The following is a 19,877-nucleotide window of genomic DNA, read 5'->3' on the forward strand; positions in this document are numbered from 1 at the left end:
ATCACTTACGCGACTCTGGGATTTGTAGTCTTTCAAGTTGCGTATTTTTCATAGTCTTATATTTCAACAGTTTTACGACAAACTGTGACTTTTTTTACATGGAAATTATTTTTTAAGATTGACAAACATCATATGTGTAATTCATGGCACAATTCAAACGGGATCGAAAGATACGTTTTCTCTCTCCATTGACTTCAAGACATAATTTTTCCGAAATAAGGTCCCATGGACCGGAAGTAGATGGGCGTGACTTCGCCACTCTATTGGGCCAACTCCACCAATCAGGAGGAGACAGCCACGGCCATTGCCGTTCGAAAGCGCTGGAGACGCTGTAGTACATATGCCAGGCCTGTAGATGGCGCTGTTCTCACATAATCAGCCCTTGCTAAAACAGAGCTAGAAAATGTCAAATTGAGCAAAATGAGGCATGGCTAAAATGCATGATCTGTTTGGTATTTTGAAAAAAAAAAGTATAAATATGCCTTATATAGGTATGGTCCTACACTATAAAAAGAAATGGGACAAAAAGAAAAAACGTAAAATCTTCGTCTTTGTGAGCTGGCACGTTTAAGATTCTAGCTTATTTTCAGTGTCAAACTTTCAAAGCTTTTATTATGTATTTTTCTTCATTGTAGTGTACTATACGAATGCTCAGTTGTGACCCCTTGTTATAGGTTTATATAGAATACATTGCTGGCTTATGTTAATTATAAATAACTAAATGTAACAGATGTTCCAACCATACAGTCTGAGAAACTAACAAAAGTAGTGTGTACTTTAGATTTGCATCTCAATGATTTGAGTAAAGTTTGTTATCCGTGACCCTCCTTGGCACCTGGCAGGTTTTTCCAACAACCAATAATGATATTCAATTATGTTTCAGAAACTAGATACAAAACATGACCCTCCTAATGTTACTTGATGCACATTTGCATTACATGAGGTATAAACATGTCTGGTGTGAAACATACCTTCTGGATCCTCTGCTGGTACTCCACAGCTTTCCTCTTGAGGTCCTCACTTGTTTGCCGGGAGTCTCTGAGTTCAGATTCGTAGAGGTCGCTGCGGCGCCGGGCAGCGGAGAGGTCCTCCTCCAGCTGCCGGATGGTGACCTGCATCTCCTCCAGCTGAGCATGGTACTCCTGCACACACACACACAGCAGACCGGGGTCAATAATGTGGAAGACAAAGCCATCCAGAAACCGACTGTAAACATTAAGATTTGCGGTCAAGTTTCACCAACCATATCACCGTCTTACTATCTCTTATACAATACAATGTTGTGTGCAGAACAGGACTGCTGATTGAAATGTGACACCCCTATAATAAATGTTTTGAAACCTGCCCAAAGACTTCAGGCTGTGATCACACTCATTCTCTGCAAGCTTGAACCAAGTCAGTTGGCATCTAAGTGAGAAGATCTTTATTTATTTTTTTAGGGAAAACACATTTTCTTTCTCAACAAAGAAAAACTTGTCAAGTATTAAGCCGTGACATTTTCAAATATGAATTGATTAGAAAACGATTGAACTCAGCATTGTTTTAGCACATACCAATGACAAGCTAGTTTATTCAGTGTGTTTTTCTTACATAAATGTTCTATTTAGGCTTCTTCATAAAAACAGTGAGCAGGTTTTTATGTGTACATTTTGACAAAATACAACAGCAGAGGGAGTTTGTTTAGAACGACTAGAACAGTGGAGCTGAGCTTAGTAAGAGCAACAATTCCTGCCAATGGTACCCAGACCAAGATACACTTTACAGATCTGCTGACACGGTTTCATTGTGCAGTGATCTATAGGAACCGCAGTGCACTAAAGCAATGTCCATTTATCACCAAAAGTGTCAAAATCATAGGAAACAACTCAATGATTACAACTTTAAAAACTGCAGTTGGCAACTCTGCACTAAATCAAAATAACGGTTTTATCTTCAAAAGTGTTTGCAGAGAAAACATGTTGGTAAACGCATAGCTTTGTGATGTGTAACTTAATGTATACCAGTAGACACTGCAGTAAGATACACCAGGCCACTCCAATGGGTCTCAGAGTGTTTTTTTCAATTGTAATTTGAGTCCTAAATGTTGATTAAAACATGTTAAATACTGTGTGTGGTTCCACTGGGAGGAGGCTGAGCGAATCTCTTGAGTAGTGATCAAAGTCTCCTGCAACTTTGTAGCTTGCAGGCATGCAGTTCTGCAGGAATGACCTTTATGGAGGTGTTGAGGACGAGGGAGTCCTCAGAGGGGAAGCCCCTCTTGCAACAGGGACACACTGAGAAGAGTCTAATCTCCCTGCTACTCCTTTATCAGCTAAAACAGCGTGAAGAAGACACTGCGGAAAGCAGAAGAGTGTTCTCAAATAATATGAAGGCGTTTTGGATGAAGGAGGAAATCAGTTCAGTTTGCTTTTCTTTAGCTTAAATACCTTGAAGTGTTACAAAAAAAATCTTAAAATGCACCACATCATTATCGTGATGAGAGGGAGGAGACTGCGCATCTCTTGAATGAAAATGACATACTTGCTCTTTGATTTCCTGCAGCTTGTTGCTCTGTTCACGGATGTCGTGCAGCAGCTGCAAGGCCTTGTCATCCTCTCTGGAGACCTCCACACGCGCCTCCTCCAAGCTCCGCTTCAGGCTCTGCAAACACACATGTGCCACCACATAAACTCAAGGATGCCATTTGGACAAATCAATACAGATTTTTGTTGAGGAGCGGAGGACATGGACACCCAATTTGTGCATGTTTAAACATTTATTCAGATTCTGCACACAGACGCAGTTGTTATGATGACTCACACTGCACTCAGTGATGTAAGTGGCGAGGTCTTGCTCCAGGATGCCCCTTTGAGTCTCGGAGGCCTTGAGCTCCACATCCTTCTCGTGGAGCACTGACTCCAGGTCAGTCATTTTACGCTGAAACCTGGAGATCTCCTGATCCATCTGTATCCATCGGAGAACAGCACAGTTACCATTTCAGTGAAACTCTAAAGGTCGACAACTTAAAGCGGTTTTGCCTTGAAGGTGCTCAAATTCAGAGCTAAAGATAGCTAGATCACCAAAGCAATAATGCTTCAAATGGGTTTGTAATGTTGTACACAACATGAATAAGTTGGCATGTTACAGCAGCACCAGAAGCCTGTTGATCTGTGTTCAGTCAGAATAAACATCTGACGTCTGGTTATAAAACCTAATCTAATAATTAAGTATACATAAGTATTATAAATCCTACAATATGGAAACATAGATAGAATACATGTCTCTGTTTCCAGTCTGCAAACAGTGGTCTTACTTAGTCATTTCTGTCTTGGTTGATGAAGCTGATTTTACATTTAAAAATAAGAATGACTCATTTGTCATTGAGGCTTGTGATGAATGACTAAAACATGTATAAAAGAGAACAAAATGGCGTGAAGTACATCCTCACATTGTGACATTTGTCTTGAGTATCTTGTAATTCTTTGCTTTTAAGATGTAGCTTCTTTTCCATAGAGTTGGTCTTGGCAGGAGAGTTGAGGCCTGCAGACACTGACCTGAGAACAACAACAACAACAACAACATGTATACATGTTTAGAACTAATCTAAACAAACACAAATACTAGCTGCTACAGCTTCGTAGCACTTAAAACATGAGCATGTAGTGTGTGTTAGCCGCTTGACAGTGATTTCATTGCAGAACATTCATTAACAGATCCTTCAGGACTCAGACTCTCTAGAGGGGTTTTATAAAATTGAAAAAAATTACAAATATGTAAGCTTACACAAATGCACTTTTTCAGAATGTTGTTTCTATTGTGTAATGATGTTTTGATATACATCATTACATTGATTAAAGGCTCAATAATCCAATATCATTGATGCAAAGTGAAAACATTGATACATATATCATCTTTAAGATTCAATAATAGGTATTTTTAAATACCAACATAAACATTTAAATGCCTGGAAGAACCCATTTATAAAATTGCCAAATCCTATTTTGAGAGTTGATTTAAATATAACTGATTGTGATTTACTCACCTAAGATATCGTCTGGATTGCTTCCCTAATTATATTGAAAGAAATGGTGGCGGGCTTTATGGCAAATACTGCATTGTTTTTAAAATAATTGATATATCCTTTTGTGATGAAACGTGGGATTTACACCCCTGGTAGAGAGAGCATTCATTATATCACAAATTCTCAAATCATTTCAGCTAACCAGAATGAGGATAAGTGAAAGTCTCATCATGTTCCAGGAAGCCTGTATTGTGTCTGAAATTAGCTCGCTGAAACGCAGACACAACACCCACTCATCATAAATGAGCAGACGCAGAGCATGAAAATAAGCATTGACTATAGCCGTCTTTAGCAGACGATTAATAACACCTAGTCATAACACAAAGAGTTACTGAAATCAATTAGGAGGATAACATTCAGAGTGTTTTCGAAGTGAGGAAGGGCAGAGTATAATCCATTCATTGTTCAAAACAGACTGCATAAACAAAAACAACCGCATAGTAGACCTGGGATTATTTTAGTTTGCCCGACAAAATAATGTGACTGTAGGGAGCTGTAGTGTGTCCATTGCACTTATTTATATATATATTTATATATATCCTTGGTTATGTAAGACGATGTCCTATTTTTTGTCCATTCTTTTGGAATAATTTGGAGCTCACATTCAATGTTCACCCTTCCCTTGGCCAGAGAAAAGAGAAACTCTGAATAGAAGTCCTCTAAATAAATGAATGGGTCTGTATGAATGAGTTCAGAAATACAGCAAGGGGATCTTTAATAAAGTTGACTCAGACTGAGTCACAGCGTTAAAAATAATCACGAAGCAAGAACAGCTCCCTTCGCCTCTGCATTGACGATCATCCCCCTGACACACACACACACACACACACACACACACACACACCACACACCACACACACACACACACACACACACACACACACACACACACACACACACACAACACACACACACACACACACACACACACACACACCACACACACACACACACACACACACACACACACCACACACCACACACACACACACAACACACACACACACACACACACACCACACACCACACACACCACACACACACAACACACACACACACACACACACACACACACACACACACACACACACACACACCACACACACACACACACACACACACATCACACACACACACACACACACACACACACACACACACACACACACACACATCACACACCACAAACACGTCTGTTTCACAGGAATATAGATTAAATGAGAAGGCGTACTTCAGCATACTGAATCTGTTGCAAATTAAAAATTCATAAAGTTCTTCAGTGCTTAGTTGCAACGTCTTGGGGGGCTACTGTATGGATAATATGACAATTTAAACGTCCGCAGCGGGGGGATTTCTGCATGTTTATTCATTTGTCCTTTTGTAAAACGGCCATGATGAATTGAAACTGTTGATGAAGATGGAGGGATTTCTTCTTCACCTTCAACTGTTTTCTCCTGCTTCTTGTCACGTATGCTTTAGATTTGGAACTAATAACGTTTGCAAGAAGCATGGGTAATATTTCTACTGTTCTTAAGATTTTGTAGGCAAAATAGGAAATAATTGTTTTGACAAGGGAGGAATATGCCAGCGGAGGAATATGTTAGTTGTCATGTCTATGTTCTGTGGAGGGAACAAATAGGGAGCCAGTGCGGACTGCATTATTGAAGGGATTCAAAGAGAGCCAGGGACTTAGGGAAAGTGTGCAAGGTAAAGGCGTTGAAGCACTTATGTTTGTATTATTTTTGTTTACCCAATAACACATACATTCACACAGGCATGCACATGTTGAAGGAAATGAACACACATGACCAATTTAAACAAGCAGGGTGGCAAATGGAGTCATTTGTGTAGAAAGTGGAATGCACTAACTGTAATTAAATCTAGCATTAATAATAACTAATGAAACACAGAAAAAACAATGTTTAAGAATTCAATAATGAACAGACCGAGCAAAAAACATGCACGTTTTTTAGTTCACCTCAAGGGGCCATTTAAAATAAGACTAGATAAGATATACTTTATTGATCCCAATTTTGGATATGTATTCATCCCAGCAGCATGGAAACAAGGCATTGTACAAAATGTGAAAATTAAAAAGACTATGAAATAAACAGACATAAAAATATAATACAAACATGTGCCACCGAGATGAGGATGTCCAATCAGTGTTTACAGTAAATGTAGTCAAAGCAATACATTCCTCATTGTGGGCTCAATAGAACGAGATACTGAGTTAACAGCTACAAAGTTGCACTATCTACATCTACACCTGTCATTTGGCGAGAAAGGACTTCGACACTACAAAATCGAAGTTGTTGTTATATTTGTGTATAATGACAATAATGGCTTTCTATTCTACTCTAATCTCCGCCTCTTGGTGGCCAGGGGACGTGCATGCTCTCATGCCACTCAAAAGCTAAATTCCTTGTTCTCTAAGCTTGTGCTGCAAACTAGCTAAGTTTTGAACGATGAAAAATGGTCACCCCAAATATGAATGCAGAGGATGTTTTGGACGAGGATACAAGTTATTCACAGCCAGAATATACGGGCGAAATTGAGCGCAGAGAGGCCCTAGGCTGCGGTTTTGCAAACGGATATGGCTGGCGGGAAGCCTACAGGCGTCAGGAAGTCGTTCACAAACCTCCTGGAACATGTAGGCAGCGTCAGCACGGCTCCACAAGCAGGAGAAATCGGCTTTTTCACTTCAATATAGCACGCAGTGGGGAATGCATTGCTTCAATTGACTCCATTTACCATTAACACTGATTGAACATCCACATAAATGGTGGCACATTGATTAAAAAAGAACAGTTTTTGTTCAAAATTAGATTGATTATCTATGACTGAAACATCTATATTTCCGATTTAATTATCCTTTTGCTTTTCAATTAAATGACAAAATGGACTCAGCAATTCTCATAATATGGATATATTTTTTTCCTTCTTCCAAAAAGGGAAATTTGGGCTCAACAGTGGTGCCAGAGAATAATTGAGAGAGCCATTAAGAACATGAGGAATGTCATCGGCAGATTTTTGTAAATATGGCGTTAGAGAGATACAAAAAAACAAGTAAGTTTGCCACTTAAATGATAAGAAAACATCCTCTGGGGACAATGAATATCCACATCATGGCCATCTGGCAGTAACCATGAATGGCAATCTGGTCAGTAGTTGTCAAGATGTCCTGCTCGGTACCTAATGAGCCTAAAAGCCACCTTTCAAGGACTTTCTGACACTAAACCCAAGATAGCTTCTTATACATTTGAGGCGAGGGATTTTGTTGTTTAGTTTGACTAATGAGGAGTCAGACAGACAAGTTCACACAGAATGAAAAAAAGAATAGCGGGAACTCCTATTAGCATTTCATTATGCCTGGCTCTTGGTTTATTTCTTTTTGGCATTGTAATGAAGAATGTGTACACGCATATGCATGCACCCACACACACACATTTGACACATTTCTCTGAGCTCTGAGTTCCTCCTAATTAAATGCAGCAAAGCAAACGACTGGCTCCAGTTAAAACCCATGAACAGATGACTGATGGTGTAACAGCAAGGGACAGAGACATTAGAAGAGGGAGAAAATAAGAGGAGGAGATGAGACGGGTAAAGATGGGGGTGGGGACTGAAAAAAAAAAAAAAAACATCACGGTAGTAACCATAGAAATAGATACTCTCCCCCAATCTGGGCTCTCATCCTTTTCCTTGTCTCATCTGCTCATGCTTTTTATTTCCTTTCAGTTGCTGCTGCTGTCTTGATCCGCAGTCTCCAGGACCATTAACCTGCTAGAGCACTGCCATGGGGGCTACAGCAATGAAACCCACCCTCTTGCGTTATTATCAGAGGTTAAGAAGCCAAACACATTAGGGATAATTGCAGTCCCAAACCCATGCTATAAAAGTCAGGAGCCCATTATGCTGCACAGTAACAGAGAAAGCTCAATAACAGCAGCGAGGAGGGTGGGAGTGTGCCGATGTCTGGGGTTCCACCTCTCAGCAAACCTCATTGACACACTCAGCCGCATACCAATCAGTGCCGATGGCGAGATAAAGCCAGTTCCTCGGGTCCTCTCAATTGATGTATGTATGTATTGGAACAACTATGTGCACTCACAAAGCACAAAAACAGGAATCAGATACGGAGCGCAGCGGAGAAAAAGGGGGTTCCCCCCCTCCCTCGTTCCTGGTCTGACACAGCATATGGCCAAACCCATTTTGGCCCCAACGGGCACAATACTAATGATGGGGACACAACACCGACTGCACAGGGCACCACACTAGATGACCTGACACAAGGCTACCTGGAATTTGGAGCCATGGTAATGAGGGGTCTATTGGCAGAGCAGCAGCCAAATGTAGCGTGGGGTCTTTAACCAACAAAGGTGTGTGAGAGAGGTGTATGCAGGGGGTCTCTGCGTGACTACAGGAAAAAAGGGGGGTCGTCTTTGGAAAATAAGCCAAACAATGCCCAGTAAACATGTAGCACTTACTCAGTTTTGGCCAATGTTGTCAACGCTCTGCTGAAGAACCAGCCTAGAAAGGGCAGATCCTGGCCCTGGAAGCCCGCTGGCAGAGCTCCTTGCTGGGCTGCTGGGGCTGGCCGGGGGGCTGCCTGCTCCGGCTCCTCAAAATTAGAGGTGTCATCTTCAGCGTGCAACGCAGGAACGAAAGGCGGGAGAACTGCAGGAGAAAGGGATTGAGTGAGAGAGGGCAAGGAAAAAAGGAAGCAGCGACAAACAGAGCGGTAAAAAAAAAATTTACAAAATAAATAAAACACAACAAGGAGAAAGGGAAGAGAAAGGAAGGGAGGAGGAACGGAGCAGAGCTGTGGGAGCCTAGAGTGCGGTAAGTCGCGCGTTGCTGCACATGCTGCCTCTCAGCCTCCCTCCCTCCTTCTCCTCCTCTCTCTCTCATTCACACATGCTCACTCACTCTCCCTCACTGCAGCAGAGCAAGCTAATCAGCTGGACCCGAGCTGAAGCATAAAGCTCTCTCTCCCAATTGTAGAAAAACTAAGTATTTTTATGAATAAAATCTTTTTTATATGCAATACTCTTTGGCTCTTTATATTTATTACTTAAAGACAATACATTTGAATTTTTTTTCTCAAATGAATAAATCTCCTGATCAACACACAGGCAGAAAAAGCTCCTGCATTCAAAAACACTGCGTGCTAAAAACCCTGAAGATTTTCAACAAACAACTTCATTAACATTCAGTGTTGATATGAATATAAACAGCTCGTAGGGAAGGACTGACATAGCAATGTTTGATAATGGCTACAAAAAAGGTGTCTGCACATCAAAAATAAACATCATCTCCCATGCAGCTACACGTGTGACCATGCCTCACTCAAAGGGTGAATGGTATGGGTGTGTTTTCCCACGGCTGGTGAGGTGAAACTGTGAAACTCTTTGTCATTCGGTGCACATGTGATGGCGACAATGACGTTCAACAAACGCACATATATTTACGCCACAGTCTGCTGTGTCGCTAGCACTAAAGACTTGTGCTGCGTCTGTTGAGAAGCAGATGAGTTGCAGATCTTTACTCTGTCTGCCTGGCTTCTTGTCTCTGCCTCCCTCCCTAATCTCCTCAGGAAAGAGCTGGCCTACTGCCAACGGCACACAGAATCTCATTATTTTACTACCGACAACCCCATGGCCACGCAATCCCTGTTTGTTGACTATGTGCAACCCCACGCATACAGCACACTTATGTGTATTATAAACAACATTAATATCTGACACCTAGTCGTAAATCATCTCTCCGGTAACGTGGATACAGCAACACAAAGCATTTTCACAGGAAAGAAAGAAGAACACTCTCAAGGGAGAGGAATCTCCTCACCTTGTCGTAAGTGGTTCCAGTCGACACTGGAGAAGAAAGAGTGACAGCGGAGTCCCTGGAAACCCAGTCTCTGTTTGGATCCACAAAGCAAGCTCTGCAGCAGGTCTACAAACTGCTTGCTGGCCCGAGGCTCCTCTGGAAACTTAAGGGAATGCTGGGGGCAAACCATAAGGACAACGATTCAGAACACGATGCAGATATGACTTCAGTTCAATCAGACTGCAGTACGATGGGAACGGTTAATAGACAGCAAGCTGTTTCAGGTCAGAAAGTGACGATGTCAGCACCGGTTGAGATGAGAGTACCTGAAAGTTGACGATGTTTTGGATTGTCTTGGCAGAAGAGTCCCCAGAAAAAGGCGACCTGGTGTAGATCATCTCATAAGCTATGACCCCGAGGGACCACCAGTCACACTCGACACCATAGGTGCTGTTTGAGCCGCCATTCATGGATGCCAGGACCTCCGGGGAGATGAAGTCCTGGTTCCCAACATTCACTGTGGGAGTTTCAACCTGTAAACAGATCAATAACACACAATGATGTCACTGCTAAGCACAGTGAAGTCATAAACAATAAGAGATGGTAGTGTATTCTTACTTATGCTGCAAGGAAGAACATTTTATTGCATTGGATTTATGACGGAGTACCAACTGCTAAAGGCTGGCAGAGTGCCGTTTGATTTAGTGCAACTACAAGACGAGAAGATGTATATTACATAAAAAAACAGACCCCTTCTTTCAAATTGGGGAACTTCTACTTGAAATGTGTAGAGTCCTGTGATATTATTATTGTACCCTCTGGTGTTAAGTGTATGAATCAATCTCTCTTTGGATTTCATAAGGCATCCATTTTTTAATTGTGTAATTGCGTAAGAAACAAATAAATATACTGTCCCCAAAAAAAGTCGGTACATCGAGCAAACTCTGTAATCTACTTACGGTTTTGTTAGCATTGAGCCTGGAAGCTGATCCAAAGTCTGCCAGCTTAATGTGACCGGTCCGATCGATGAGAACGTTCTCCGGTTTGACGTCTCTGCCAAGTGGATAGTTAAGAAGGGATTTGATACAGAGCTGTTTGTTGCCTGAGTACTGTAATATGTTTACCGCTCTGACGATAATGGAATACATTTGTAAACTTCAGCAATGTTTTTGTATTACATAACGTCATACTGAGTGCTTCAGGTTAAATTACATCGCTACATTTTTCATGTCCTGTTAATGTTTGCCTGAATAATGTGTTCCAGTAAAAACAAAAGGCAAACAAAGAATTACATTTAGCAAGGATCTACAGTAGGAGTATTTCTATAATGATGGTGTTGGACAAAGGCCTAACACGTGATCATTGAGAGGTTGCTGGGGTTTTACCTGTGCACATAGCCCAGCTGATGGACGGCGTGAATGGCTTCTACCAGCTCAGCCAAATAGAACTGAGCCATGGACTCATCAAACTGATCTTCGTATCGGTTAAGCAGGGACATCAGGTCACCGCCTGGCAAATACTCCATCGCCTGAAGACACATGTGTGTGCAGTCAGAAGCTGGCAGTATAAAACAATGGCTGGCAATTTGAATGAATGTGTTAGTTAGATGAGATGACGAATTAACAGCTATTACACGCTGTTGAAACATTTATGAATGCCTTTAAATAGGTCTATATTTAGAACGAAAACAAAGCAACAAGTGTAGGTCTACATGCGTTTGAGCTCACATCAAAGCCCTATCAGCTTAAGCTTATCCGCCCGTTCTCTGCATTATAGATTCAGTTATGTAACAGGGAGTACTAAAGATTGCAGATATATCTGAGATGCTGCAGTCAAAGGATTGGTCTCCCATATCTGAAATATTTGCAACCTCCTCCTCAAAAGCAACATACCACAACCAAAAACTCATTAAGCATCTTAAATGAAAGTTTGGAAACACAAATCCACCGTGGTTGTGTTTGACTCAAGTCCTCTGTTGTGCCGTGTGCACCCTGAGATGAAGAGCCACCGGTCTGGCTGATTTAAGCTATATGGTGGTGGCAGCCATACAGCCACAACAGGCGAGAGCTCCTGGTGCATGAATGGTCGGCGAGTCTGAATGAAGGGGAGCATTCTCCAGTGTTACCTAGCAACAGGGAGACTGGGTGCCTCTCTGACACACGGATAAAGATGGATGCTTTGTATTTCCCTCCATGCTCAGTTAGGGAGCAGGGTAAGACAGAAGGGGGAGGAAAGGAGAGAGAAAGGAGACATGCAGGGGGCATGACGGAAAGGTATAAGGAGAGGGAGAGTGAATGAAAAACAAAAGGGCAGTATACAGTGGGAGGCTTGGCGAGCCAGGAAAGGGTTGTTTTCCTGCACCATAAGCCAGTGTTACAGGTCATTAGAGAAAATATCGATCCTCTGTGAGGTTAACAGCCGTCACGATGCTTACACTGGACAGGCTCTCTGAGCTTCACCGCTGAAGATCAGACTGATAGGGGGATATAACATTATGGCAAGAACCCCCCGTTTCCTTAACCAAAGTCAAAGGTCATTTATATTTCTATATATTTAAGCAAATGAATCCACCGGTGTTTAAGTGGAACACAAAGGCTTTGGAACAACTGTTAGCTCCGCTTGATTTATGTGTTTTTCTCTCTTTTATCCGCAGTTATAGTGTCTGGGATGGGACATTATGATTGTTGTTATTAAGTTACGATTTGGAACAACAACACTAAAGACTGCGGGTCCTTAGAGGTCCAGTCCAGTGGAATTGCCGGCATTGAATAATGTCGTTAATCTGAAGAAAGCCCTGGTGACTCTTAGCTTTACTGATGGCTCGCCTGCAGGCTAACAAAAATAACACAACACAACTTTCAAGTTGCTGCAACATGGCTTTTCCCTGTGCTTGCTTCAAAGCATTTATTTGGAGATACAAGATGTTCCTTTCAGTGCTCACTTCAAGTCCCTTCCTGTAGCAGCTCATGCACTATTCTGACTGATCTCAACTGTTGTATTAGTCACGTTCTAGAAACCACAGCTGTGAAAGGAAATGGTAATATGACACATTCTAATAAAGTTTTCATGTTCATTGCCTTATATAACATTTGTATATGTTCTGCTCTTTGCATGAAACACATACAAGAATTAAAGACATTACAGTTGTAGTAGCAGGTCAAGTTTATATATTGCAGTTAATATTTGAGTGGGTAATTATTAGGTTGTTGAATGGTGGATTTTTTTTACCTTTTAATGAGATCAGACCTTTTCCCTGCTTCTACTTTGTGAGTTAAGCAAAGTAACACTTCCTGAAAATGTTCTCTTTTTGCCTAACTGTGGTTTTAATACAAAATAATAATATTTCTGAAAGTGATAAGATTTAGAGTCAATATGTTGAAAACGCATTTACATTACATTACATTACATTAATAATGTAATCCAAAGCGACTTGCATACTCAATACAGTGGGCAATCCCCACAGGAGCAATTTGGGGTGAAGTGTCTTGCCCAGGGACACAACGACATGCTGACTGCAGTGGGGTTTGAACCTGTGACCCCCTGATCCGAACACCAAGGCTCTATCCACTGCGCCACACGCCTCCTTAGAAGTTGACTTTGAAATATGCTACTCTTTGTGTAGAGACACACATAGAAAACAAGACCATGAATATGAATGGTGTACGATAAACACTTTTAATATAACGTGGTTGGTGCTAGGGCTGCTCGATTATGGCAAAAATCATAATCTCGATTATTTGGGTCAATAATTGATATCACGATTATTAAAAACGATTATCCATTTATTTTGGAAATATCAATTTATTGAAAGAGAAATGTGAACAGTATGTTTTTAACAGTTGACTAACCTGAACTTTAAGTATAATTCAACAAAAAAAACAATACAAATAAATTAAATTAAAAAATTAATTAAATTAAAAAATTAAAAAATAAATCATTTTATTTCGATTATGTTGTTTTCATAATCGTTGCAAGCCAAAATCGTAATTGCGATTAAAATACGATGAATTGAGCAGCCCTAGTGCCCTAATCATTTGAGTAACTTCTTTACCATTGTAATCCCATAGTTCACAAAGGAGTTTATTCACAAAACACACAACGCTCTGAAGTTAAAACACCCTCTCTTGTAAACAATGGTAAAGCTGGCAGTGGCATCACATTTGTTCAGTTAGTATACTACAGTTACTAACTGAAGTACCATCAGACCCATATTACAACACAACACCTGTAGTGAGTAGGACCCTGGGTATTAAAATGTATAATCCACCCACAAAGCACTGCATAATGTTTGCTATTGGCTTGGCATGTTTATGACACAATGACTCCCCTTTGGTCTATGGCAGTTTGCAAAAGACCCCCAAAGCCTTGTTCTGATAAGTAGAAGTGTATGTAAAGGAACCAGTTCAGTTCATCCTCATAGTCAGAGAAGAAAACAATCAGCAGTCTCACCAGGTAGACCCGTTCTGTATCCTGGAAGGCGTACAGAAGCTGCGGGATCCAGGGACTGCTGTTCAGAGCCAAGACCCTCCGCTCCTCCTCGTGAAAAACCACCTGAGAAGAATTAAAAAGGAATGACATCAGTATATAAACATTACATAAATGCAACAGCAGTGCTACACAGTGTTTGTCACCCACATTAACGCATCTGTCTAAAACACTGAGAAGCTACTATCATTAAAGCTCCAATGGGGTTTCAATGTTGTTATTTTATTAAACCATAGGGAACATTAAAGTACATTTCAAACATGTCGACACTTGGTTTATTATGCACTCTTTGTCGACTATCTTCATTTCATGTTGCTCATCGCCAAAGTGGGAAGTAATTGTGTCAAAGAATATGCAAAGTAGGCCCAGGTGGTGTGAACAAAGCAGTTCATGTTCATACAAGTTGTTAATTGTATTGCTCATTTTAGGCCCTTCCTGTCGGAGCTCATGTACTATTCTGACTCAAATATATTCTATTAGTCACATGCCAGAGAGCACAGCTGTGGGATAAAGTGCCCACAAGTTTTATTCGACCCTACAACCCCCTCCAGTGGCGCTTTTTCAGAATGCAATGTTTTTGGAACAACAACAAAAACCTATGATTGCGTGGAGGATATTGCAAACATAAAAAAAAATGCTAAAGTTGACATTCGATATACTTCCTACTGGTTGACTCTACTGTAGTATTATTATAGCAGTCACTTACATTTTCTTGAGTGCGTAAAACGGCCTTCTCCATGACCTTCAGTACACAAACATCCCCAGTTGCCTTCTCTCGGACCACTTGGACTTCAGCGAAGTGACCACGGCCCACCACTGCACACACTTCAAAGTCAGCAGGACCAGGCTGCATGTTCCGCAGCTCGGAGACCACTTCAGAAACTGATTCACAAACACACCGACAGCATTTAATTCTTTGTTTCTGGGAAATTAAGTGACACACATTTTTAAGATTTTGAAATGTAAATGTACTATATTTACAAAAATGTGTTCTATTGTGATACACAGTGACATACACATTGAACTTCTATTGGTATGACATAAATGATGTCATTCTGGTATAGAAAATAACAAACCACTATTGGTATAATGGTCTTTATTTGCCAATTGTAAATATTTGAACTAGAAAACAGAAATAAAATAAAAGAATAAATGATTGAGTGTTATAACAACATTGGAGAAGTTGCAATATTTGTGATAATAATGATGCAAAAATCACCATTGCCTCCGTTATCACTAATTAAATATTAGCACTAAATGATAGATATTTTTTCCACACTGTTGAGCCCAAAACAATAATATTCTTCAAAAACAAAAGCTCCAAAAACATAAATAGGCATGTTTAAAAGCTGACCCTATCAAATCAACTGACACAATTCAGACTTTCCACTAATGAGATGGATAACACAGATAGACAATAAAACAAAAAACAAATAATATCATGCGTGTGTAAAGGGTATGCTTACACTTTTTGACAAAGTTTGCCACATGATGTATCTTCATAAGCTCTGGGGACATGCACTCCTGGTAGAGAAGCAGCAGAGCCTCCAGAAACTCCTCCCGACCTAAAGTGCCTCTTCCCTGCGGCCCACACAGGCTGACTCGGCCCTGCACACGGTACACAGACACAGGATCAGCTGCTGACAGTTACTGCGGCTGGTTTTAAGACGTACAACATAGATTATATTAACTTTAATGACCCCAATGTGGGAAACAAACATAAAATAATGAAGTATAACAAAATATAATTAAACAGAACTAAAAAGTTAAATATAGACATATTGACAGTGAAAAATATATTCTGTAAAATGTCTGTCAAATATACACAATGCAGGAGCAATTACAGCTAACAAAATAAACATGTAGGATATTATTTACATTAAGTGTGCATGACACAGCATATTAAATGACATATAAATGTAAAATGTAATACAGTGTGAAGACACTGTATATACAGATGGAAGAATCATGTTTTTTTAAGGAAAGTTATCAAAGCGTAACTATGGAGCAGTGAGTTCTCTGCTAGCCAGAGGTGATTTGTTGTACAGAGTTATTGCTGTTGGCAGGAATGACTTCCTGAATCTGTCTGGAGCTGAATGAGACTGTTTGAGAAGGAGCTCCACTGTCTGTGCAGCTGCTGGTGGAGAAGGTGGCTGCTCGTCTACAGTTATGGCATCGGGACATCAACGATATACACAACTTTACCTGAAATAATTGGTTGAGCCTGGAGCTGCGGCTGGTGATGGGGTCCGCAGAAGACATCATCGTTTTCAGGCTTCCTTGACTCGCGTATTTTAACTTCAACATTGTTTCTTAACAACAGACAACCTGTGCGAATGACACACAGATAGTAAAAGGAAGTAAGTACTCAAATGAAACGCGTTGATTAATAAAAGGTATCTATGACGGAGGACGAAGGTTTTAGAAAAGCTAAGGAAATAACTGTCAACAAATGTCAACAAAGCGACCCTTTAGCATGCTAAGTTAACGTTAGCTAGCTTTTGCTAACTTTGCTATCAAACAAGAACGTTGACACGACACGTAGAAGTGTCCTTCAGTTACTTTTCAAGAGACCAAAGTGTACGGGAGGACTTTACTCACCAGACTGCCATGCAGGTTATTATAATTTAGTCCTAAATATACACTGAAGCATTGACATGATAAGGAGCACACTGTTTTCCTCTCTTCTAACGTTGTTTCCGGTCGACTTTCAAATTTTGCGCGTTTGCCGCCCACCTCGCGAGCCTGCTGAATGAAGGTGACGTTTGATTGGATCACTGGTCTTTTGAGGGCGGGACAAGCTGTTGTTTAACCAATGACTGATTTTTCGGACCTGTCATTGATTTTCCAGACAACAAAAGAGACTCTTGAATATTAGAGAGTACATGAACGGTAAAATGTAACTTTATATATATAATGACAACATATTATGACTCATAGTATGTTATAATAATAGGTTACATAGGTCAAATTATAAAACTCATAATTTATGAGTTTTATAATTTGACAGGTGCTTTACTTTATATCTAGCAGGACTATTTGTTGGGATACATGTCACTAATTTTAAAGGGGTAACATAATCTCATTTAGCAATGTCTAAATTAACCTGTTGACAAAGTTGTCATTTTGAACTGATTACATTACATGCCCATCGCTTTTAGGTCACGTCAATATTTTACTTTTTCCTAATTTTATAGTGCCAAATTACATTTAACAGACTAATGGGAATTTAAAAGATATATATCAATATTTGATTTCTACTGTCCCAAAATTGACCTAAACAAGTGCCCATTTAACCATTTAAAAAACATTTAAATATAGTTTCCCAATGCTGCTCCTCATGCTTCATAGACATGCAATTTTAACAATATTGTGAATAAAAGAACACTTCTCTAGAATTATTTCTGCTTAATAAATAACTTGCAAAAATGATCAGAAAACCAAGATCAGGGCCAAACCTTTATTTCCAACAAATTAACATGTTTCATTATTGTCAGTTACAGTTTTCCAAAATTGCATGGTGATATATATATTCTCTAGAGTCTAGACTAACAGGGGGCGTAGTATAGAGAGACTGGGGACTGGCCAGCTGCCTTTAGCCCGGCCCGGTGGTGCAGGAGGTGATGGTGTTAAAGTTGGGGTTGAGTTTGGGATTTAGGGTTTGGAGCAGGGTTAGGATTGGGAGTGGGGTTTGGTTTGGGAGTGGGGTTTGGATTGGGGTTAGGTTTAGGAGTTGGGTTTGGATTGGGGGCAGGGGCGGGGGCGGGATTGGGAGGTGTAGGGGTGGTGGCAATATAGCACCCTCTCTTGTGCCACTGCATGTCCCGCACACGTCGGACGGACTGGATCTGAGGTGCATTGGCTCCCCAATCGTTCCAGTGCTTGAAATCTCCATGCTCAAACACATACTGGTGCCCTCTGTAGCCTGGGTACATGTATCCCACCCACCTTCATGGGAAGAGAAAGAGTAGTGTTTTACTTTTGCTTAAAAATAGAACAAATATATATGACATTTACCACTAGAAAGGTTACAGCTTACGTTCCATTGATTGCCTTTGCACTGGCCACACGGTCCTGGAAACCATATGCCCAAATACTGGGGACGTCATCATCAACAATCTCCATCATTCTACCTTCAAACACTGCATTCTCAAACAGGTGCAGCTTATGATCTGCACTGTCCTGCAGAGAGAAAAAACAATAGGTTTATCATGTTTGAGAGGATCTGTGAATATTACACTTATTATACTGACCACTTTCAGAAGCTTGAATGAGCTCAGGTTGTAGCTGTTCAGACAGTTGGTCCAGGTGCTCCAACGGGGATATTCTCCTTTCTCCAGCACAAACTGCTCTCCTGCAAAACCTGGACGCTCATATCCCACCCATCTGAAGGTAAAGAGAAAATGCATTACATCAAAATGCTAACAAATAATGCTAAGCAAGAAAAACAGCTAGAAAACTGGATGCAGATGCAATAAATATTGTATGAAAGTCAATGAAGTGAAACTAGATTACTCACGGTCCAGACTCCACGATGATTGAGCCGACCCTCTGCATCTTCTCCATCACATCTTTACATTCAGCAGACAACTCCACCTTCTTTCCACGAAAGTTCTCAAACTCAAAAACTGCCAACTGCAAAACAGGTGGAGAGTCGGGTGAATGTGATCTCCAACAAAGTCCAAGTCAAGGTATTTCTGACAGATCTCAAATTGACACATATATAATCATTTGTGGACATGTGATTATTGAGTTACCTTATATGTGGCTCCGGCCCCTCCTTGGCCCTTTTCTGCTGGCAGCTGATCTGGGGTTCCCTGCTTGTCGGTCATTTTGCCTCTAAAGAACAGCAACAACATTGTTTAATCCTATAAGCGCCAACTTCGGATTGATTTGTACTCTTAGGTTGTTTTAGCTGTAATTATTTGGGGTATATACAGTTAATTGCACCAACAACAATTATCAAACTTTGATGCATCACAGGAAAGGCTTCAAGCTGTTTTTTTTATCAGAGCTGCTTGCATTGATAGTTCACAAATCTACCTTTGCAGACCTTTTACTTGTTTATTTAACGTAATCCTATTGTGTCCATTCTATCTGTAAGAAATCAAATCACATCAACAGTGCACGCACAAACTGCTTCTTAAGAAGCAAGCAGATAGAAGAAGGGACAGGGAGACAGGATAACAAGAAAAGCCTAAAAGAGAAGGAATATCTTAATTTGCTTTACCTGGATTGCTTGTGCTTCACTGCACCACGTCTTTCCCCTTTGTTTTCTTTCTTTCCTGTCTGTCTCAGTGTGAGGGTGTTTGTGGGTGTGGAGGCCTGGCGAGCGTTCTGTAGAGGCCAGTGGGGGTATTTATGGTTTATTTCTGGCCACAGCAGCAAAAAGCCTGTTGATGCAGCAAGTCTGTCGCACCCATTGTGTCCATCACACTGCTTCTCAATAGGCTTGCCCCTCTGCCCCTGGCACACTGGCAAACGCTGCCATCCTGCCCATGAT

At 40.8% G+C, this 19,877-nt stretch overlaps 2 protein-coding genes across 4 annotated transcripts in view; both read right to left on the minus strand.

Moving 5' to 3' along the window:
• The window catches only part of cita (citron rho-interacting serine/threonine kinase a), a 44,680-nt gene extending 27,612 nt beyond the window's left edge, over positions 1 to 17,068 (minus strand). For both annotated transcript variants that reach the window (XM_034135034.1, XM_034135033.1), the window contains exons 1-14: positions 16,976 to 17,068; positions 16,580 to 16,702; positions 15,841 to 15,982; positions 15,081 to 15,256; positions 14,339 to 14,440; positions 11,275 to 11,417; positions 10,849 to 10,942; positions 10,216 to 10,422; positions 9,911 to 10,064; positions 8,551 to 8,740; positions 3,428 to 3,533; positions 2,800 to 2,943; positions 2,521 to 2,640; positions 972 to 1,142 (exon numbers count right to left, since the gene is read on the minus strand). In XM_034135034.1, the coding sequence (XP_033990925.1) occupies positions 972 to 1,142; positions 2,521 to 2,640; positions 2,800 to 2,943; positions 3,428 to 3,533; positions 8,551 to 8,740; positions 9,911 to 10,064; positions 10,216 to 10,422; positions 10,849 to 10,942; positions 11,275 to 11,417; positions 14,339 to 14,440; positions 15,081 to 15,256; positions 15,841 to 15,982; positions 16,580 to 16,681 (1,851 nt within the window). In that variant the 5' untranslated portion in view covers positions 16,682 to 16,702; positions 16,976 to 17,068. The remainder of the gene's footprint in view (positions 1 to 971; positions 1,143 to 2,520; positions 2,641 to 2,799; positions 2,944 to 3,427; positions 3,534 to 8,550; positions 8,741 to 9,910; positions 10,065 to 10,215; positions 10,423 to 10,848; positions 10,943 to 11,274; positions 11,418 to 14,338; positions 14,441 to 15,080; positions 15,257 to 15,840; positions 15,983 to 16,579; positions 16,703 to 16,975) is intronic.
• Positions 17,069 to 17,820: 752 nt separating this feature from the next.
• crybb3 (crystallin, beta B3) lies at positions 17,821 to 19,743 on the minus strand. Of its 2 annotated transcripts, XM_034135038.1 has the most exons (6): positions 19,605 to 19,743; positions 19,132 to 19,213; positions 18,894 to 19,009; positions 18,628 to 18,760; positions 18,414 to 18,556; positions 17,821 to 18,322 (listed from the first exon to the last, which is right to left on the minus strand). In XM_034135038.1, exons 2-6 carry the CDS (start codon positions 19,204 to 19,206, stop codon positions 18,004 to 18,006), a joined length of 786 nt encoding a protein of 261 aa, XP_033990929.1. In that variant the 5' UTR covers positions 19,207 to 19,213; positions 19,605 to 19,743; the 3' UTR covers positions 17,821 to 18,003. The 2 variants fall into 2 exon arrangements, with proteins under 2 accessions (XP_033990929.1, XP_033990928.1); XM_034135037.1 differs by having other exon boundaries at positions 19,132 to 19,647.
• Positions 19,744 to 19,877: the final 134 nt, after the last annotated feature.

The sequence above is a fragment of the Trematomus bernacchii genome, unplaced genomic scaffold (genome assembly GCF_902827165.1).
Source record: "Trematomus bernacchii unplaced genomic scaffold, fTreBer1.1, whole genome shotgun sequence".
Taxonomy (NCBI): Eukaryota; Metazoa; Chordata; class Actinopteri; order Perciformes; family Nototheniidae; genus Trematomus; species Trematomus bernacchii.

Coding starts and splice junctions, on each gene's coding strand:
- crybb3 (XM_034135037.1), bottom strand. CDS start 19,233: ATGTTGTTGCTGTTCTTTAGAGGCAAAATGACCGACAAGCAGGGAACC. Junction 18,761..18,893: donor ATCATCGTGGAGTCTGGACC/GTGAGTAATCTA, acceptor CTTTACCTTCAG/ATGGGTGGGATATGAGCGTC. Junction 18,557..18,627: donor CATTCAAGCTTCTGAAAGTG/GTCAGTATAATA, acceptor TTCTCTCTGCAG/GACAGTGCAGATCATAAGCT.